Source organism: Vipera ursinii (genome assembly GCF_947247035.1).
Source record: "Vipera ursinii genome assembly, chromosome: 3".
Classification (NCBI taxonomy): Eukaryota; Metazoa; Chordata; class Lepidosauria; order Squamata; family Viperidae; genus Vipera; species Vipera ursinii.
In genome coordinates this window covers 43043965-43065192 of record NC_139516.1, presented here as the reverse complement: position 1 = coordinate 43065192, position 21228 = coordinate 43043965, and the positions used below count along the sequence as shown (strand labels likewise).

Below are 21228 nucleotides of genomic sequence, written 5' to 3'. Positions count from 1 at the left end.
ATATTTCTATGCTACTTTGGATTCCTGCTTCTGGGGTTAGAGGCAAATTTTATCGTGGGCCCACTTTTATCCGAGTTCCAGTGTGTAGTCATGAGGGAAACACTTCATTGTGGATACTACAGGGCTCAGTACTCTTTCTGATGTTATTTAATATCTATATAAACTAAGTCTCTAAGATGATGATGATGATAAGTTGGAAAGGACCTTGGAGGTCATCTAGTCCAACCCCCTGCTCAGGCAGGAAACCCTATATCATTTCAGACAAATGGCTGTCCAGTCTCTTTTTAAAAACTTTCAGTGTTGGAGCATTCACAGCTTCTGGAGGCAGGTCGTTCCTAACTGTCAGAAAGTTTCCCTTTAGTTCTAGGTTGTTTCTCTCCTTGATTAGTTTCCACCTGTTGTTTCTTGTCCTGCTTTCAGGTGTTTTGGAGAATAGCTTGACTCCCTCTTCTTTGTGGCAGCCCCTGAGATATTGGAACACTGCTATCATGTCCCCCCTTGTCCTTCTCTTCATTAAACTAGACATAGCCAGTTCCATCAACTGTTCCTTATGTGTTTTAGCCTCCAGTCCCCTAATCATCTTTGTTGCTCTTCTCTGTGCTCTTTCTAGAGTCTCAACATCTTTTTTACATCGTGGTGACCAAAACTGGATGCAGTATTCCAAGTGTGGCCTTACCAAGACATTGTGAAGTGGTATTAATACTTCATGTGATCTTGATTGTATCCCTCTGTTAAGGCAGCCTAGCACTGTTGTTTTCAGATAAAGTATCATCAGTATGTTCATAATACTTAGCTGTATATCATAACCCTCAGCCAGACCGGAGATGCTGTGAGGTTTTGAACTGGTTGGTGTCAGGAGTTCACAGGGAACAAAGAAAACTCAGACTAAATTCCTCACTGTGGAGCTGCTATTCAGTTTTCTAATGTGTATAATACAAGTTTGTATCTGCGAGTGTCTGTCATTGAAAACCAAACAGAGTTTTATTTCTGAATTGCCCTCATATCTTCACCCCTTGAAACATTGTTTTCAGTTGACATTCTGGATAGGTTCGCTTTGCAACAAACTATATGGGGATGCCTTTGAAGAGGGCTGTGATTGGTGCAGAGTATGGCAGCTAAGATGGTTATCATATTATTTTTGATAATGTATTGTGCATATTGCCGACAATTATTAGATTGAGGCATTATAAGCAAGTTTAATAAATAAACCAAAGTATAGCATCTGCCATCTTGGAAATACATATCTTCTTAATTTGGTTTGCATTAATGTTTCTGGTAATGAGTCTATATTGTGAATTCCAAATGTAAGATATAATCCAAAACAGATGTACTTGCGACTTAGGTTTCTTTTTGAAGCCGGCAGGGTTTATTTCTAGATGTATGAGATTGGGATCTGTTTTAACATGCAGCTGCAGCAATATTTTCCAATGTGTGACTTAGATCTTCTCATGCAGTCAGCATCATATTTTGAATATTGATTATGAGGGAGATAGTTACAGTTATGAGTGCTGTTGAATTTTAAGAGACCTTTTAAAAACTATTTGAATCATCTGAACTCTATAATGTTCAGAAGAAGCAACTTGCCAATTGAAGTAGCATAAAATATATATTTACAAATGAATTTGAAATGGCCAGGCAGGTCTTTGAAACTGAATAATGTAAGCAACCTCAGCTTTTAAGTATAAGCGACAAAGAAGAGTATTTCTTTCTTTATACTTTAATAGTAGCTATTCAAGATGGCACCAAAAATCCATATTGGTTTAAAAAATCATATTGGAGGATCTCTTGAGAAAAAGAGAACTTGGTATTTATTTAATAGGTTTCCAAAGAAGAAAAATATTTTATTTTATTAGGACAAGATGGAGGGTGTTACTTAAATTTAATAAACTAATTGGAATTAGGACGGGTTTTCTATTTATTTGACATATGAAATTAAAAGAAAGTTCCTGTAGGAGAAGGAGAGGCAGACTCTGGGGAAGAGTTAAAAGAGGAATCACCCTGGAATCGTTATATTACTACAAGCAATCCTAGTCTTCTTGAATTCTGTTAACTCTTATCTAGTGCCAATTTGGTGCTCGCCATTAATTGATTAGATTTCTATGTATAGGCATCAGCAATTAATCAGTTAAACTGGAACTTAACATGTGGTCCTGATTCTTCATAGGTAATATGCCCAATGCTTTGTTTTGTGCTTATAAAGTGAGTTGTTTCTATATCACCTCTCTCTTTCTTATCTATCAACTATTTATATCATTTATAATTTTGAGTAATTCCTACAGTTTGCAAAATATTATTGAAAGTGAATTTGAAAGTATGTGTGTTAAAAGAAAGTTTTAAAAGATGCATTAGTATTAATTGATTTAAATTATAAAGATGAAACTTTTAAAGAAATGTTTAGAGTCTTAAAATGAATATAATAGAGTTTTCCCTTTACGGTTAAAGAATTTGAAAGCATATAATGATTTTTCTTAATATAAATGAAGATAACTTAGAAATAGTAATGTGTAAATAGAAATATATATCACTTCTGACAAGAGGGGGGGGGGAGAAAAAATGGATTTTTGGTGATATAAGCTGTTTTAAATAGAGATATTATTTGATCTTGTTTCTGTTGGGATATTGCTTCTGGTTTTTATGCTTGAAATAGAAAAAATGAAATTCAGAATTTAGTTTGAAGATTTAATGATTGTGTACTTATAGAACTGGCTTTTAATAATTATAGGTACTGTAAAAAATAAGGTCATAATTGTATTAGTATGGTGTCATGTTGGAAAGTCAAAAGTCTACCCTTTTTCCTTCTGTCCTTTATTCTTCATTCTGCATAGTCCCTTTATTTAATCTGCATTTTCATTGTATTTTATGCTATAATAAACCTTAATAAAAAAAATCAAAAAGTATGCACCAAACCTTTATTCAATGTTCTTACAGAATAATGAAGAAAATAAAATGAAATAAATGGGGAATATTTTAAAGAATGTGAAATAACTAATACATTAATTAACAAATTTAATTTATTTTGTTAGTCTTCACGAGAGCCACAAAATTTATGGAAGTACCGGTATTTGTAACCATGACTGTAATCAGTTCTGTGCTGCTTTTTATCAGCATGCAATTATCTCTCCCTTGTTTACTCACTGACAACAGTGCAGCTTTGTGATACTCTAGTCTTCTCCCATTGCATTCTGGGAATATCTGCTGAAGCAGAATATCTATTTTAGTGTTCATGTTGCTTTATTTTAAAAAGGAAGTGGCTTTCTTGATTCCAGAAATATATCTTATGTATATATGTTTGTAAACCAAAGTGAGAGGAATATGGGACATAAGGTAGTATTTCCATTTAGTTTTAAAAGCCCAGCAGGAAGACCTACACTGGTTTACACATTAACTTATTATTTATTCTTCCTGACAGCTGCTTCCTACAAGTGAATACCAAAGTAGGAGGATGATATTCATAGCTCTGCAGTTATAGAGGAAGACCACTGCAAGATTCCCATGGTATAGGATAACACATTTTTTTTTAATCAGAGAACTTGCTAGCAGATAAACCGCACTATAATTTAAACTCCTTTCACTTGACTTTGAACAGGTTGTAGCTGGATTAGCATTGTTATCATTTGGAGTTCAAAATACATATTTCAAAATGTTGCTTGTATATACCGGCATAAGGAAGACATAAAATGTAATTGATACCAAATTGGCATCCAACAATTGAGATTAATGTTTCATCCGGTGCATTTTGAATAAATGGCATATTTCTCAATTTTGGCGTCTCCTGTGTCAGCATTTTAATGCTTAGGTTCGTATGTAATTTTATCTGTAATACTGCAGCAGGGAGACAGTGTTACAGTCCCTTATTGTCTTGCTTCATACAGGGTACAGCTCTTAGATGGTCTTCCTATTCCCAATTCCCAAACAAACTCAACAAAGTTAATTCATTGTAGAGAAATAAGAATCATCTATTAATAACCAAGAACCCCACCCTGTATATATGCTAGTCTTAAGGTTTACATCCTGTCTTTCTTTCTTCTATCTTTTTGAGGCAATGGCCATTTGGCTACTTGTTTCTCAGCTTGAAGATTTCTGATGTTTGTCCTTTACAAAATGTGGGTTTTGTGTGTGTGTGTGTGTGGTGGGGGGATATGGGAATCTCCTTATATTGCCCCCTCCATCTTCTCCTCCTTTGGACCCAAACATGCCTTCTCCATCCAGTTAGGAAGGATTAAAAGGTGTTATGTCCATCCTTTCATTGTTTCATCAACTGACATCTTTGTTTCATCAACGCTCTCTACATGGGGCTTCCCTTGAGGACCACCCGGAGGCTCCAACTGGTACAGAATGCAGCCGCGAGAGTTGTGTTGGGAGTCTCCCGATACTCCCATGTTACACCTCTGCTCCGTGAGCTGCATTGGTTACCAGTTGTCTTCCGGGTGAGATTCAAGGTACTAGTAATGGTGTTTAAGGCCCTACATGGCAGGGGTCCGGAGTACCTTAGGGAACACCTGCTGCCGGCATCAACTTCCCTACGCCCTGTGCGTTCCCACAGAGAGGGCCTCCTCAGGGTGCCACCGATCAGAGAATGTCGATTGGTGGCCCCCAGGGGGAGATCCTTCTCTGTGGGCGCCCCGGAGCTATGGAATCAGTTACTGGTTGAGCTCCGGATGGCGCCCGATCTCCGCTCCTTTCGTCGCGATCTAAAAACATTCTTATTCGAACAAGCCGGCCTGGCCTGATGGGGGATTGGTGGGGTCTTTTTATTGTTGTTTTATTGGGGTTTTAATATTGTATTTACTGTTTTTAGTGGGCATATATTTAATCCTTTTTTAATTTTTGTAATTTGTATTTTTATTCTTGCCCTGTTCACCGCCCTGAGTCCTTCGGGAGAAGGGCGGTATATAAATATTATTAAATAAATAAATAAAATAAGTGTTCATAAGCCTGAGCTTCAGGAATTAATTAAGCCTATCAAGAGCATATTTGCCTTCAGTAGAGAACTCTGAAAGTTGCCAGTGGCACCAGACTGGCACTGCTATTAGGACATGCAGTTTTATTTCTGAGCCCTTCTAGGTCAGTAGCATTACAGGATTCAGTCACTTAATCATTCCTGTAATCATTCCTGGCAACTTTCACAGAGTCCTCTACTGAAGGCAAAGACCAGGCTAGGCTTTTAGATTTGATTTGATTTGATTAAATTTATATTTGGAGCAATCTGGGCACCTGCTTAACAAAGTATCCCCTTCCTTCACAACTATGATATTTAGCAGATGAGAGCTCAGGTATTGGTACAGGTTTTCATGGCGGAAAATACAGCTTTGCTAAACTGCTTCTGCAGATTCTGAAGTCAGGGTGGAAGGGAGGAAGATAAGAAAGAAAGAAATTAGTGGAGTCTTCCTCTCCCTCCTATACAAGTCTTCCATCAATCTCAAACAGATTGTATATTAATGCAGCCAAAGTCTGTAAGGTATTGCCACACTGAGAATATCTATTGTGTTGTAGGCAGCACATTTCACAGTTGGTAGTCATCTGTTTAATAGAATTGCCAAATGTTAGTCCTAAAGAGTGTCATGAAATTGTTGTCCAAATCCAGGGCATTCTATCTCAGAAAGCAAACTCTTCATTCTGCAGCTTTTTTTGGTCCATCAGATTGATTTTAAATCCTATACGAGGGCAATTGGTTAGAAAATCCTCAAGTCTTAGAGAGATACATATAAGTCACAATGAGTGAGGAAGTTAATAAATTTGTGTACATTTCTATTATGCTAGTCAGGAAGGGAAGGCATTGGAGGGTTTCGAAAGCAGAAACTGAAGGCCTTGAGGTAATACGAGTGGCAAGTTCTGCCTCTTGTTTCATTGTCTGGATTAATTGGTCCATTTGCATTGCAACTTCATTCTCATACTGGAATAAGGCCACTGGTGATCTAAATCATAGTCTGTGGGTTTTTTAATCTCTGGGGTGAAGTCAGGCTGTCCTTCTCTAGTCAGGGGCCAGAGAGGCAAAACATACTGCAAGGCTTCATAGCAGGAATGGCAGTTACGCTCCCTCCCTGCTCCACATTAGAAAGCAGACTTAAAATGTTAGGTAAGTAGATTTATTGCAGAGAATTAGGAAGCCATATATTCAGGTAATTTGCTGTCTAACCAGACCCAGGAATTTTGCCCTTGTCAACCTCCCAGATAGACCAAACAAGAAAAAAAAGACAAGTGAAGTCTCCTTTATTGTAAGACTACAGTAACAGGTAATCTTGCAAGTCTGAAAAGATAACTCTCCCGTCATCTTTTTTTATTGCCTGAATAATTTGAGTGAATCTAAATTTCTTTCTCTGCACATTACCTAGTAGTAGGCTCCTCCCCCTTTTATCTGATTGTTCCCTAGGCACCATCTCTACCACTTCTCCCCCCCCATCTTCCAAAGTCATTCTCACTTTCCATTACAACCCTTTATATATTGCAAGTCCTAAGGTGTGAATCTTGCCAATCTTCCTTTTTGAATCAACAACCATTTGGTTACTCATTTCCAAGCCTTGTTTCTGCTTTTTGTCCCTTGTTTATAAAATGTCTGTCTTTGGCTATAGAATCAAAAATTCCTGCTGACCAGCTTCAACTGCTTGTCTTGTCCTGTCCTTCAAAGTGAATATAATAGACCTTTTCATTGTAAAACATTGATCAATCACATTTTAAAGGGACAGAAGTATTGGTTTCTGAATGACAGTGGCTGCAATCAGATTTGGTCACCATGATGTAAAAAAGATGTTGAGACTCTAGAAAGAGTACAGAGAAGAGCAACAAAGATGATCAGGGGACTGGAAGCTAAAACATATAAGGAACGGTTGTTGGAATTGGGTATGTCTAGTCCAGGGGTCAGCAACCTGAAACAGTGAAAGAGCCACTCGGAACTGGTTCCCTCACAAAAGGAAAAACTGGGAGCCGCAAAAAATGTGTGCACATGCGTGTACATGCGCAGAACAGGGTTTGACTGAAGAATGGAGCCAAGGCGAGATATGCACCTACCCTGCATATTTGAATTGATTGGTTGAAATTTTTTAGTCCCACTTTTTTTTTTTTTTTGGACTGCACATGGCAGAGGACTAGGAGCCGCAGGAGATGGCTGAAGAGCCGCATGCGGCTCCGGAGCCGCGGGTTGCAGACCTGTGGTCTAGTCCAGGGGTCGGCAACCTAAAAAAGAAAAAGAGCCACTGGGAACCGGTTCCATCACAAATTAAAAAAAGAGGGAGCCGCGTGCATGTGTCCATGCACGCGCATGCGCAAAAAGGTTTTTTGCGCATGCGCGGACGCACGCGGCTGCCATTTTTTTAAAAATGAGATGGAACCGGTTCCCGGTTGCCCGATGGCGACGGCCCGTCTGCAAAGAGCGGCGCCCCTGCCCATTCCGAGAGGTGCGCGCGCACCTCTCCGAACGACCGGAGGTGCGCGCGTACCTCCGCGCGAATGGGCAGCGGTGCCGCTCTTTCAGGAAGCTGCCGAAAGCGTGGAGTTGTCGTTGTTGTTTTCCCAGCAGTTACGTCCCCCAACTGTTGCAGCAGTACAAAGCCTGCCTTCCCGACCGACGACACGCGGCCGACGCCCCAAGGGACTTTAGCGAGGAAACTGAGGAAAGTTCGTTGCGCGGCTGCCCCTCCCCCCACCCCCCGCCGGCCTCCTCTCCTCTCCTGCCGCTCGAGACGGGATGGGAAGCCCCGCCCGCTCAGCTTCTCAAACTTAATTTCCAACGGGCAACTTTGACTTCCGCTTCGGGGGGGGAAGCGCCCGGCCGAGTTTGCGCAGGGAGCCCGCCAGCGCGCGCTGCTGCGCACGAGTCTTTCCTCCCCCCTCCCCCCCCCCCACCACCACTCCCAACTCCCGCCCGTCTCGAGAGTCTATAGGCGGGGGAGTTTTCCAAGCGCCGGAAACTTGTCCGAAAGTTCCGAGAAGCAAAAAAAAAAAAAAAAACACAACCTCCCCCGCCCCACCCCGTTGCCAGCGGCGGCGTTTTTACGGGTTCGGCGTCGCTCGGAGTGAAGTGGCGTGAGGGAGGGAGGGAGGGAGGGGGCCATGTCCGGCGCCTCCAACGTAGCCGCTATGAAGAAAGTGGTGCAACAGCTGCGGCTCGAGGCCAGCGTGAGCCGCGTGAAGGTGAGCCCCGGAGTGGGGCGGAGACCCAAGGCCGCCCGCTCGCTCGCTCGCTCGCCGGCCCGTCGGAGCGCCTCGGCCGCCATTTGCGCACCTCAGGGGAGAAGGCTGCGTGGGCGCTCAGTTTACGGCAGTTTACGAAAGCGGCAGCTTCCTGAAAGAGCGGCACCGCTGCCCGTTCGCGCGGAGGTACGCGCGCACCTCCCCAAAGGTTTGGGGAGGTGCGCGCGCACCTCCGGTCGTTCGGAGAGGTGCGCGCGCACCTCTCGGAATGGGCAGGGGCGCCGCTCTTTGCGGAAGCTGCCGCGGCCCGTCTGCTAAGCTGCCGCTTTCGGCAGCTTCACAGACGGGCCGCGGCAGCTTCCTCAAAGAGCGGCACCGCTGCCCATTCGCGCGGAGGTACGCGCGCACCTCTCCAAAGGTTTGGGGAGGTGCGCGCGCACCTCCGCCCATTCGGGGAGGTGCGCGTGCACCTCTCCAAACGGGCGGTGCCACTCTCCATTTGGAGAGGTGCGCGCGCACCACTGCCCGTTGGAAGAGGTGCGCGCGCACCGGGCGGCTGGGAGCCGCAAGAGACGGCTCAAAGAGCCGCATGCGGCTCCGGAGCCGCAGGTTGCCGACCTGTGGTCTAGTCTAATGAAGAGAAGGACGAGTGGTGACATAATAGCAGTGTTCCAATATCTCAGCGGCTGCCCCAAAGAAGAGGGAGTCAAGCTATTCTCTTAAGCACCTGAAGGCAGGACAAGAAGCAACGGATGGAAACTAATCAAAGAGACAAGCAACCTAGAATTAAGGAGAAATTTTCTGACAGTTAGAACAATTAATCAGTGGATTATTATCAGTGCCTCCAGAAGCTGTGAATGCTCCAACACTGGAAGTTTTTAAGAAGAGACTAGACAGCCATTTGTCTGAAATGGTATAGGGTTTCCTGCCTGAGCAGGTGGTTGGACTATATGACCTCCAAGGTCCCCTCCAACTTATTATTGTTGTTGTTGTTCTTATTCTTATTATTTGATCGTAACATCTTAGATTGGAAATCAGCAATAGATAAAGGTTTTCCTTTGTGGGTGATGAAAGAATGAGAAAACACTATCTTTCTAGTTAGGTTTGAATCTTAATTTGTTGCTGTCCCAAAATGGGGCAAAGTATGATTTATTTTTTCTCAGGCCACATTTACTTATAAACCAGCATCAGGTTATGCATTATTTGAAAGCAAAGTGCTTGGAATAATAGGAGTCCATTGTGGACTTTTAAAAATATCTTCATAAGGTGACCTAATAGTTTAGGGTTCAGAATATCACTTTCAATTTAAATTGGCTCCAGGCAAGCAATTGTCCTGCCTTATTATCAGGTGGTTATTTATTTTAAGGGAGTCTTGACTGACAGCAGGGAGTAAGCCACTGAACTGTGAACATATCAGTGCTGAAAGGTGCTCCAATCACTGCTTTGGCATACTGTTTCCTGAATCTCTCAGGGAAGTACAGATAGCTTTAGTGTTCATTTATCCTTATCTTGAGAGTTATTTAATTTTGCATTACACAATATAGAAATTTTGGTGTGTTTTTTTTCCATTCAAAATGTGTTCCTACTGCCCTTTAAAAACCTAATTGCTCTGATTTGCACTGAAAAGCCATCACCTGTAATTCTGTAATTAATCAGTTCACTGAAATATAAAACATTTAAATTAATACTGAATAAGGAATACACACATCAAAATGTCAATAGTATAGATACTTAGACACCTCTGATATTTAATGAGCTCTGTGTCAGTTAAGAAGATTAAGGAGTTTCCGCTGAGCGCTTTTCAAGAAAAGTGTACTTGAATAAAGCTTTTATGTTCTTTTGAAATTGAGAGAAAGCTTCCACCAATCATGTCATATTTGTAGACAAGTCCATTTAAGCCTCTAATCAGCATTCACGGCAGCAAAAGACAAAAGGGGTAACAAAAAAGAAAAAAGAAAAGAAAAGAAAGAAAGAAAAATATTTGTTGCCAAAACCACCCCCGATAACTGGCTGCCGCTCCTTTCACATCTGCTTAGCACCCCACTGGCGCGCTCGCTCAGAAAGTCTTTAAATTCTCTTCCACTCTTTCTCGCTTCCCTGCTTCTTCTCAAACTGCCGAGTCATTGGCTTCTGGGCTGCCAAACCGTGGCCCTCTTTCAAGCCTCCGGATCCTCGGGGGTGCTTTCCTTTTTCCAGCGAAGTGATTGCATCACACCTCGCCTCCAAAGATGCCCCCTCAGCTTCTCCCAGCCTCTCCAGGGCTGGAAATGGCAGAATATCGCCGCAGGAGGCCTGAAAAACAACAAGAGGCTCGTCCGTCTATTGCCTCTTCTCCCAAGGCAGCGCCATCTCGGACTCCAGCTTAAAAAAAAATAGTTTGGGATACGGCTAAATAAAACAGATGGCAGTTAAACATAGGAAGGAGGAGGAAAGTAGGGGGGAAATTGCTGAGCAACTTACTAACGCAGAGAAGGCTCTCCAGGTAAACCCACAGAAAGTGTATGGGAAGGAGCAGGTGGATTTTTGGAGGCATAAACTCAACCTTGTGGACCAAGAGAAAATAGCACGTCAAATTAGGGTGGCGAGGCAGAACTATTTTGAATATGCCAATAAGCCAGGGAGATGGCTTAGCTATAGAATAAGGAAAGAGAAGGAAAGTAGAAGAATTGAGCAGTTAGAGGATAAGAGGGGGACACTGATAGGGGATAAAGAAGGGATAGAAAAGATAGCGATTGAGTTTTTTGCAGAATTATGTCAGGAAAAAAAGGTTCCTGAGGAGAGGATTAAACAATACCTGACGGAGTCAGACCTTCCTAAGTTATTTCCTAATGAGAAAGAGGCTTTAGATCAGGAGATAACAATAGCAGAAATTGAAAAAGTGGTCAGACAACAGAAATGTCAAAAAAACCCAGGCACTGACGGAATTCCTGCAGAATTGTATAAGGTATTAGTGGAAGCATTGGGAAAACATATGAAAGATCTATTTAATGAAATTTTGGATGAGGCTATAGTCCCGCAAACTTGGTTGGAGGCAAATATTAGTTTGATTCCTAAGGATGACTTCCCTTCGAAGCATATTAAAAATTATAGGCCAATATCCCTTCTTAATTCAGATTATAAAATATTTGCGACAATAACTGCGGATAGATTAAAAATTTACTTAAACCAATTCATACATACAGACCAGAATGGGTTCCTTCCCACTAGACAAATAAAAGATAATCTCAGAATTATATTAAATGTTCTGGAGTATTATGAAAGCCGACCAGATAAACAATTAGCTTTAATATTTATCGATGCTCTAAAAGCATTTGATAGGTTAATTGGGATTTCCTAATGTGTCAGTTGGAACATATGGAGTTTGGGGCTAAATTCCGTAATATGATTAAAGCAATCTATACTAAGCAGGAAGCGAGACTGTTGATAAATGGGAATTTAACTGACAAATTTGATATCTGTAAGGGCACTAGGCAGGGTTGTCCACTCTCCCCACTTTTATTTATCCTAACCTTACAACCCCTATTGAGAATAATAAGGAAAGATGAGGAGATTACTGGGCTTCAGATAAGAGACCAAATTTATAAATTGCAGGCGTTTGCAGATGATATGGTCTTCGTTTTGGAAAACCCTCTGGAATCCAGCACGAAATTACTAAAAAGGATTGAGGAATTTGGAAATGTGGCCGGTCTACAAGTAAATAAAGATATGACAAATATATTAATGAAAAATCTTTTGAATAGAAGTAAACAGACGTTAGACATTACAGGGTTTAAAATTGTGAAGAAGGTGAAATTTTTAGGAATTTGGTTGATGGGAAAATGTTCAAGTATTAGGGAGGATAATTATTCTAAATTACTGATACAAACAAAAATGGACCTGGGGAAATGGGGTAGGATACAGTTGTCATTAATAGGAAGGGTAGCCACGGTGAAATCTTATGTTTTGCCGAAATGGAATTTTCTTTTCCAGACAGCACCAGTTAAACTTTCGCTGAAATTTTTAAAAGAGTTAGAGGGGGTAGTTTCTAGATTCGTATGGCAAGGGAAACGGCCCAGGATTGGGGAAAAAATGATGCAAGAAATTAAGGAAAGAGGGGGCCTTGGCCTACCGAACTGTGAACTTTACTATCAGGCTGCCCTCTTAGTTTGGGGCAAGGAATGGATAAGTTTAAGGAATAATCGATTGTTGAGTCTGGAAGGATTTGATTTTCTGCAGGGATGGCATGCAGCTCTTTGGCGGGAAGGTACTCCTCCAAGCAAACAGTTTACTCGCCACTACATAAGGGATATACTGATTCGGAATTGGGATAAGGGCTAAGTACTATGCACAAATTCCGTGTTGGTTATCAACCTTGGAAGCCTTGACCCATCCGACCCTACTCAAGAAGGGAAGAAGACCAACTTACAAAGAACTTTTAGATAGCGGGGGAGAACTCAAAACACGACAAGATCTGGCTCAGCAAGGGTTTCAACTGGAGTGGTGGGCCTACCTGCAGATCCAGTCAAGGTATAAGAAAGATAAGGAAGGAAGGGGTATTTATCTGAATCTGCAGGAATTAGATAAGATTCTGCTGGGTCCGGAGAAAGGGATGATATCTAAGTGCTATAAACTGCTGCTAACTAGGGTGGTAGGGGAGGAGGTGGTAAAAGATGCGATGATTGCCTGGGGGAAGAATTTTGGTTATGCATTTCCACTTGAGAAATGGGAAGAGATTTGGTGGACTAATATGAGGCTGGTGGTTTCCACGTCATATAAGGAGAACATATACAAAATGCTTTATAGATGGCATCTCCCTCCGGCCAGACTTTCCAAAATGTTCCCCGGATTGTCGGCCGATTGTTGGAAGTGTGGTAAAGGGATTGGCACATACTATCAGTTATGGTGGACATGTCCGGAAGTGGTTAGATATTGGATAAGGATCCAAAAATGGATAGAGAAAATCACAGGGTGTTTAGTTGATCTTAAACCAGAGACGTATCTGCTTGGCTCCAGGCCTGGAAATACTAAGAAGGATATATGGTATTTGGTTTTACATATCTTAACGGCGGCAAGGATGGGGTATGCTCAATTTTGGAAGGCAAATCATAACCCGCCGGATGAAGTTATAATTAGGAGAATACTTGATTGTGTAGAAGCAGACACATTGACCAAGAAGTTGAAGGGTAAAGAAGAGACACCAGCATTTCTATCATGGAATAAATGGTATATTTGGATGGATAAAAGATTAAAGAAATGAGGGTGGCTTGGAGGTTGGTCAAAAATGAAGTGATATAGTCTTTGATAATGAATAAGCTTTGGAGTTGGATGGTTATAAGAGACTTAATGAGTGGAATATAATTGTTAGTTTAGAAGTAGATATAATGTGAAATTTTTGAAATGGTTTTCAATTTTTTGATTTCGTTTTTTGTTTATTGTAAATGTTTTTTTTGTCTTTGTTGGTGTATGGTGTGTTTTTAACACAAAATGTAAATAAAGATTTATATTTAAAAAAAAAGAGAGAAAAACCTCTCAAAAAGCTAACCTCCTATCCCAAAAGTTGGAGGATATCCAAATATTCAGTGCTTTACCAATTCTGACGTGGTATTAATGTATGCATACAACTTTATGTTCACACTCATTTTGTAGTTTACTGAATTATAGCAATATTTATAATTTCAAGTATTGGCTTTAGTTTTTAAAGCCCTACATATCTTAAAGACCTTCTTTACATATACACACCTGCCAAATATAACTGCCCTAGCTGTGGTGCTGAGTATCCCATATGCATCAGAGGTGAGATTGATGGAAACTGTAGGCAACATTTCTCTGTGATGGACCTCAGTTTCTGGAACTGCCTCTCCCTGTATAGCCAACATCCTTCAATAAATTGTTAAAATGAATATATTTTACATATTAACTATTTCATTAACTGTCGAAGTAATGGTGACTGAGGTTATTATTATATTCATAATTGGTTTCTCTTTTCTTGTAATTTGTTCTTTTATGTTTTTATTGTTGTATCTGTTTGAACAGCACGTTTTGGCAGTGTACAAATATAATAAGTAAATAAAATCACTTGTGTCCATTTATGTTACTTGTTAATAATATCATCACACAAATTACACAAAATGCAAAGAGAGGGCATCCACAGGAATTCACTACTTTCACCAAATGACAAAAGTAATGTTGCAATGTCACACTGGAAGCTCTGCCCCTTTGGGGCAACCTCATATTTATGGGCAACATATCTTTAATTATTGAATAGCAACTACAGTTTATGTTCCTCCAGAAACAATTGAGTCCTAATTGAATGACTAGATGAATGTTCAATGATCTGAGAGGGCTTTTAACCTCAAATATTCCAGGGATTATATGTAGTTTCTTTTAAAGCATTGTATGTTTTATTTGGATTACATGGAGCTCTTTTTTAAAAAAAGAAATTCAGTCAGCATACAAATATTTTTGTGTCATTATTAATGGGGTTACACATGTACACTTTACCATTCTTAGTCTGAATATATTGTTAATCCTATTTTAAAAGCCATAGAGTAGAATATGAAATCGTTCAATGAAGCAAAGAAATTAAGGTTATTAGTGTTGATTGGTTCTTATATGAAGCAACACTGCCATCTCTAATCTGATCCATGAAGGTTTGCTTATACTACTGTGCCATTAAGGGATCTCTGATTGAAAGCATTTAATTATATTGGTTTTAGTTATTAAACAGCAAACCCAGTGGTTGATTTGTTCCAAATTCGTTCTCACAAAATAGTGTTCAAATGCAACATGGCAGAATGTTGACTTTTTGAGTCTCTCTGATTCCTTGGTTTATTACTCTCAGATATTTGAGAAATATATTTTAATTCTTCAAATATATTTTTCTTTCTTTCTTCTTTTAGAAATTGAAGGAATATCTGGAAGGGAGAAATCTCATCACCAAGCTCCAGGCCAAGCATGACCTCCTCCAGAAGACTCTGGGAGAAAGTAAGCATGAGAATTGCTTGTCACTATATCAGCCCAGCCTTTGTAATTACTAAATTAGGCAGCTGACTGAGCATAACAATCTTGGATTATCAATGCTAAGTGGACAAAGTCATGTTTTATGGATTTATTATTCCATCCCTGCAGTGCTGCTTAAGTAATGGCAAAAGGGAAGTGCTTAATGAGCCGATAATGTGCAACATCTATTTGTTTAAGTGAAACCATTTTCTCTCCACTCCCCTCCCATTTCAGCATATCTACAGAATCAAATTAGGTTAATTTTTGCAATTAATCATTTTTTTTCTCATGGTCTGCAAATATTCTATCATTAGGGAAGCACTTTTATTGTTGAACTAGGTTGCTTCCCATGTCTGTATGGATTTTTTAGTCACACAGGAAAACTGGGTGTTTTCAAGTAGAATTAAAATGCACTCTGGCATGCATATAGCCTGTTGGCACTTTAATAAAATGAATGGATTGCCAGTGGTTATTGCTGGAATTAATTGTCTGGTGCCAGTGACCAAATCAAAGATGTCATCAGAAATGATGGATATGAACACTCATGAAAAACCCATTCCAGAATCTGGGAAGAGCAAGGACAGGTAATCTAAATAAGTTAGCAGAATAGCTTTCACTTTTAATTTAACTGCAAGAATCAACTCCAGACAATAAAGTAGCTCTTCATATTGATCTGTGTTGCACCTACAGGATTGAAGTCTTTGGAGAGAGAATGTAAACCACAGAATTTTTTCTAAACTGCAATATGCAATGAACCAATATTTGACAGAACTTTCTTTGATTCTTATAAAATCTTATCCTGAACCATATGGCTGGGTTCCTCTGGCCAAGAACAGGTAGCTTTGAGTATATATTTTATATTTGGGGAATTATTATAGAGACTTGACATTTTTATTTCTTCATACTGTGAAGAAGTCTAAAAGAAGTAATGCAAATGACTTGGAAAATGCTCTGGCCAGAATATACAAATGAATGTGGATCGAATTATTTGTTATTTTAAATCAAAAACATAGCCAAAATTGTTATTTTTCATCCCACTGGAAGTCAAACAAAGCAGTATGCATAATTTTTTTTAAAGATTTTTCAGTTAAAGAAATTATTCAGCTATCATGTAAAGTAAAACAAGTCAGAAAGGTTATTTCCTTTGAGCATTTTCCCTCCCTTTGAGTATCATCATACAATACTCAAGCTGATCCTATGACAAACCACATTCTTGAGTTATTGCTGATTTCTGCATTCCAGCATACGCTTCTCTTAACCTACTTGCTCCTTTAACTGACTCCCTGCTGGGGGAGCATCAGAAACACTTAAGGTATTTTTTGCCTGATTTCATAAAATCAGAAAACCTCTTTTTTCTGGTAGTTAGTGATGCTTTTGTGAAATTCACATTGCTCACAAAGATCCCAGTCCCAAATCTAAGCTATTTAAAAAGAGATAAATGCAGTTATCTGGCTGAGCAAGAATGTTAGAAGAATACATTGCTTTCTAATCCAAAGCAAAATGCTATAAATTGAAATGGGTTTAGATGTTAATCTTAACCACTATCGATAAATGTTGTTGGACCAAAAACTGCATGCTTGAAGTCTTTGGAATTGTTTCTTTGTTAGAGATTGCTTGGCAGAATGCACAATTCAACTGGTTATCTAGTTTTGTGGGGAAACAGTATTGATTTGTTTTCTCTGTCCCATTCTATTTCCGACTTGTAAATGATTTTACTCTGGACATGGCAGATTCCATTAATAGAAAATACTACCAGTAGCAGGTCTTTTGGTACAGAATAATTATTTCCTATCTTTTACCTGTATATGTTAATTTAATACTAAAGCCTTTTGATGTTGTTAAAGCCATGTAGCTGTATACATGTTAATATTCTGTAATGAAAATTGGGCAGATGGTAAGAAACTCTGGTTTAGTATAATGTTATTATAAAATATGAACTGTTTTGAATAATTGAGATTTTTTTGCTGTGAGTGGGAAAGTGATTGTTTAAAATGTGTTATTTATTGCCCATGGTTAATAATTAACAATATTTGATTCATTTCATTTCTGATCTTGGGGAAAAAACTGTTGCTGATATAAATCAATACCATTCCAATAGAGAAAGCTATCTTAGTTTTGTTATATGTCCGATAATGTGTGTCTTCTCTGTTACTGTAAATTGAGCTCCTTTTAAATATTGCCCATAATGCCCCCAGGCATTGCTGTTTGGTGTCTTTTTCCTCATTTGAAATACTTGTGGATTTTTAAAAAATAATAAAAAGGAAATAATAAAACCATGGGCTTCTGAACTAGATAGTGTGCTAGTGCATTGTAACTTGTAGAGCAACCAGCAGCTCTCCAGAGGTATGGCATGAAAGATCAGTTAATCCACAGCCAGCATGACCAGATTGGACAAAACATTCCACGCTAATAAATCTGAAAATGTTGTGTACATTTTCTGAGCAATTTCTGAAAAATAGTAATCTCTTGCTTAGATAGAGAAAGAAATGCCATGCTTCCTGCCATGCCTTTTTATTACACTTCAACCATTCTAGCAGCTATAGCAAGTCAGTGTCTAAAGAGCAAGGTAAGTCCTCAGGCAGCTAAAAACTGTTTTGTGCCTTTCCTGATCTAGTAGGAGAGAATATTTGTAGCTCGGGGTTGAACTATTGAGATTTTGGTATTCTCTGAGTTTGGTTGTTTGCTTGCCTTTCAATATTCAGCTAGGTAACATCAAAGTAAGTGAGTGTGAGGTTTGCTGCCTATTTATATGTAGTAATTTGTCCTATTTACTCTATCACATCTCCACTAAAACTGGTAGAGCAAGTTCGGAGCACTTCCATATTTCCTAATTTGCTGCTGATCATCTTGATCAAAATGATTGTTCTGGAGGGGAATCAGCCACTGAGCCTTCTTCCCTCCCTCCCATAATAGTTTATTCCAGTTCCCTTTCACATTTTTTCACATGCCTTCTTCATATTTTTTCCTGTTTAAAAACATAATTTGTTTTCATTTTTCTCATCACAGGTCAAAGGACTGACTGCTCTCTTGCGAGGTAGGTGTGGCAGCAAGCAGCTTCCTTATTTGAATATCTTCCAACAGGCAAAGCAGGAGTTTCCTGCAAGCCAAATGTTAACTAATTCACCTCCAAACAATCATTGTTTTGATGGCACCACAGGATTTCAATGCTTTTTTATAAAATGTTCATGGAAATGTTGGTTTTGTTTAGAAATCTTTGAGTAGTTTATTCCCCCCACACACACAAAAAAAAACATGATGTTAGGAAATGAGTCCATTTATAAACTAGAATATTCATCAAAAACAAAAGTATTAGCTGTGGTACACAGTGAAAAATTGTTATCATGCCATTTATTCCCTCTGGTGTGCATTGGGGAATTTGGATCCACTGCAATTTTGAAGGATTACAACTAGATCATTACAGAGATTTGCATAGTATTGATCATATTGTTTGACTGTCAGTCTAAGGGTAGAAGTAGCTATTACACTTTATAATGCCTTTGTTCAATTGTCCAGCTAGCCACACAAGTTTGTGACACTTGTATAAGTATTTTGGGGGCATAATACCATGCACTTCCTCACCTAAAATCCAGAACTTTTTTAGAAGTAGAAAATGGGGACATACAGGAAAAAGATAAAGTCCTCTTCTGATTGACTTAGACACGTAATGGATATGTCTGTACATTTTCTTGTCTAAGATATAGAAGTGGTATGCCATAGCCTTTCTTAGAAGGAAACACAGGTACTGAATTTCAAATTAAATGAAAAGCAAAATTTAACTTGGGAGAGCCCCACATTAAGCCTGTCATCATGCTCTAATTACCAAATGCACTTGAGAAAATGAACAAGAAAGAAATCCAAATTAATACATTTTACTGTGCTGCATTTTTTAACTGGCTGCATTCTCACATCATGCTAAGCCATGAATCTTATAAACCCTAATTGTTGATTGATTTGATTCTGGCTTAGCTCATTGTGAGCTTATTGTGATTTGACTATTTGACTATTTAGCTAATAGTATATTATAGGTTCTCTAGATTTTCTCAGGCTGGCACTGTGCTCTGGTAGATTCATCTCTATCCAGTAGGATAAAAAGCCCTTAAAAAAATTATTGAAGTGCTTTTGATTGCCTAACGGAAGAGGGGAGAGATCAATCATACAGAGGTTTTCTTCCATTTTGCCCCACTGACCCCATCTGGTCTGACAAAGAATTGGATTAAATCAGTGAAGAGAATAAACGTTTTGTTATAACTGGGCCCAACATCAATCATTCTATCATAAATGTCACTGCAGATGTGGAAATAATAATTGGGGAAAAATGACTTTTTATAGGTGGTCTGTGGAATGTTACAAAACTCCAAATTGCTATTATTGTTGGCCTAGAAGCCAAGATGTATGTTCATGACTATATTTTTTTAAAAAAAGGTTAACTGGTCTAGAATAATTACTTTGATTTACATATCCCTGTGGAAAGAACGATAGGATATAAATCAAGTAAATAAATAAATAAAATAAAAAATGAAGTTCAGCTGATACGATTCATTGTGGTACAGTATTAAATATAACAGTAGTATTGAGACCAAAATTTGAAAATACCTTAGATTGCCTGTGAGAAGAACCTGCATCGCCACCATTTTCATTTAATCCTTAGTAATAATAATTAATCTATTATTGGGACTACATTGGAATTCCATTGCTATCCCAATCCTTGCAATGTGTTAATAATAATTCATTAAATTTATACACCACTCAACACCCAGTAACTTCTCATGGCTTACAATTGTTAAAACATTTAAAAACGAAGACTGGGGGAAAAACAGACAAAAACAGCACAAGACAGAAGAACAACAGAGGAATCATCTAGATTCTTTCTTGATTCTTGTCTTTATTATTTTTAAAAAATACCACAAAATTAAAAATATGTATCTTAAGCACAAGAGAAGTTGCTTTTCTTTCAAATTTATCATCCATCTGTTTTGGCAAGGAACTGAATTATATAAGGGATTTTTTCCAGTAACCTTTATTTCCAGCAATTCATTTGTCAGAATGGGATTAACCAACTTGGAAGTAAAAGCAGGGGGGAGGCTATCAGAGCTGACTTCCAAAAAGATAAAATGGGGTATTCCTTTTTGCAATTATTTATTGATGCAGCCATTTGTTTGCCACCCCCTCATGATTCTAGATGGATTACACTCATAAAGTAATAAAACCATACACTGAAACAAACCTGTAAACAACACACAAGTCAGTTTGACCTATCACCAGCTGCTTCCATTACTTTTAAATTGAGTTGAACATGGACAGCTGAAATGATTTTAGTTATAAAATCAAGGAACAATGAGCAAGATGATAAATGAATGGCAGGCTGATGGTTCATATCTAGCCAAATTATCTCAATAGTATATTGCCACGATGCTCCATATTTGTCATTTCAATTCTCCAGTTCTAAGACAAGGTTGTATGGTAGTTGTTCACATATTAAGAGAAAGTTGTTATCATTTTGAGAGAATCCATTTACCGGTATATTATCTGTTTGAGATGAAGTCTTTTAACTACTAATCCTTGGTTGGTGTTGCCGTCTACCAATGGTGCACTGCTATCGGAAAATTGCTTCATTTTAAAGAGAGTTTGGAAAAACGTCTGGTTGAATCTGAATAGATGGCTTCTGCCAGCCAGCATAGACCATTCTAAGCTAAATGGATCAATATTCTGAATTGGGTTGGAAGAACAGGGACCTTTGTGTTCTCTGTGTTTGTATTTTGACTGAGTTCCCACTTTTCACTAGACCATTATATTTAAAGCATAGTTTGTTTGCCAATCCATAATAGATTGACAACACAGGAAGTTATGAGCAAAGCAAATCAATCATATTCTGGCTAACCATAATATATAAACTATCACTTATGTTATCTCGCACCCTAATGACACTTTTCATTGATGTCTCAAAGAGGAGACTAAGAAGGAAACAAGATTTAATCCTTATATTTTTGTCCATCCCTTCCAATCTTCTTTATCAAAATTTATGTTTATTTGACAACATAAACAGCAGGAAAGCAGCCTCTATTAACTTGCTTTCGGTTATGGATAATAGGGAAAAGTGAGCATAACCTCCTGGGGTTCTAAGTA

At 39.0% G+C, this 21228-nt stretch overlaps 1 protein-coding gene across 2 annotated transcripts in view; it reads left to right on the top strand.

Moving 5' to 3' along the window:
• Positions 1-21228, top strand: part of SRGAP2 (SLIT-ROBO Rho GTPase activating protein 2) — a 230891-nt gene that overhangs the window by 169015 nt on the left and 40648 nt on the right. For both annotated transcript variants that reach the window (XM_083357482.1, XM_083357481.1), the window contains exons 11-12: positions 15006-15090; positions 18112-18139. In XM_083357482.1, the coding sequence (XP_083213608.1) occupies positions 15006-15090; positions 18112-18139 (113 nt within the window). The remainder of the gene's footprint in view (positions 1-15005; positions 15091-18111; positions 18140-21228) is intronic.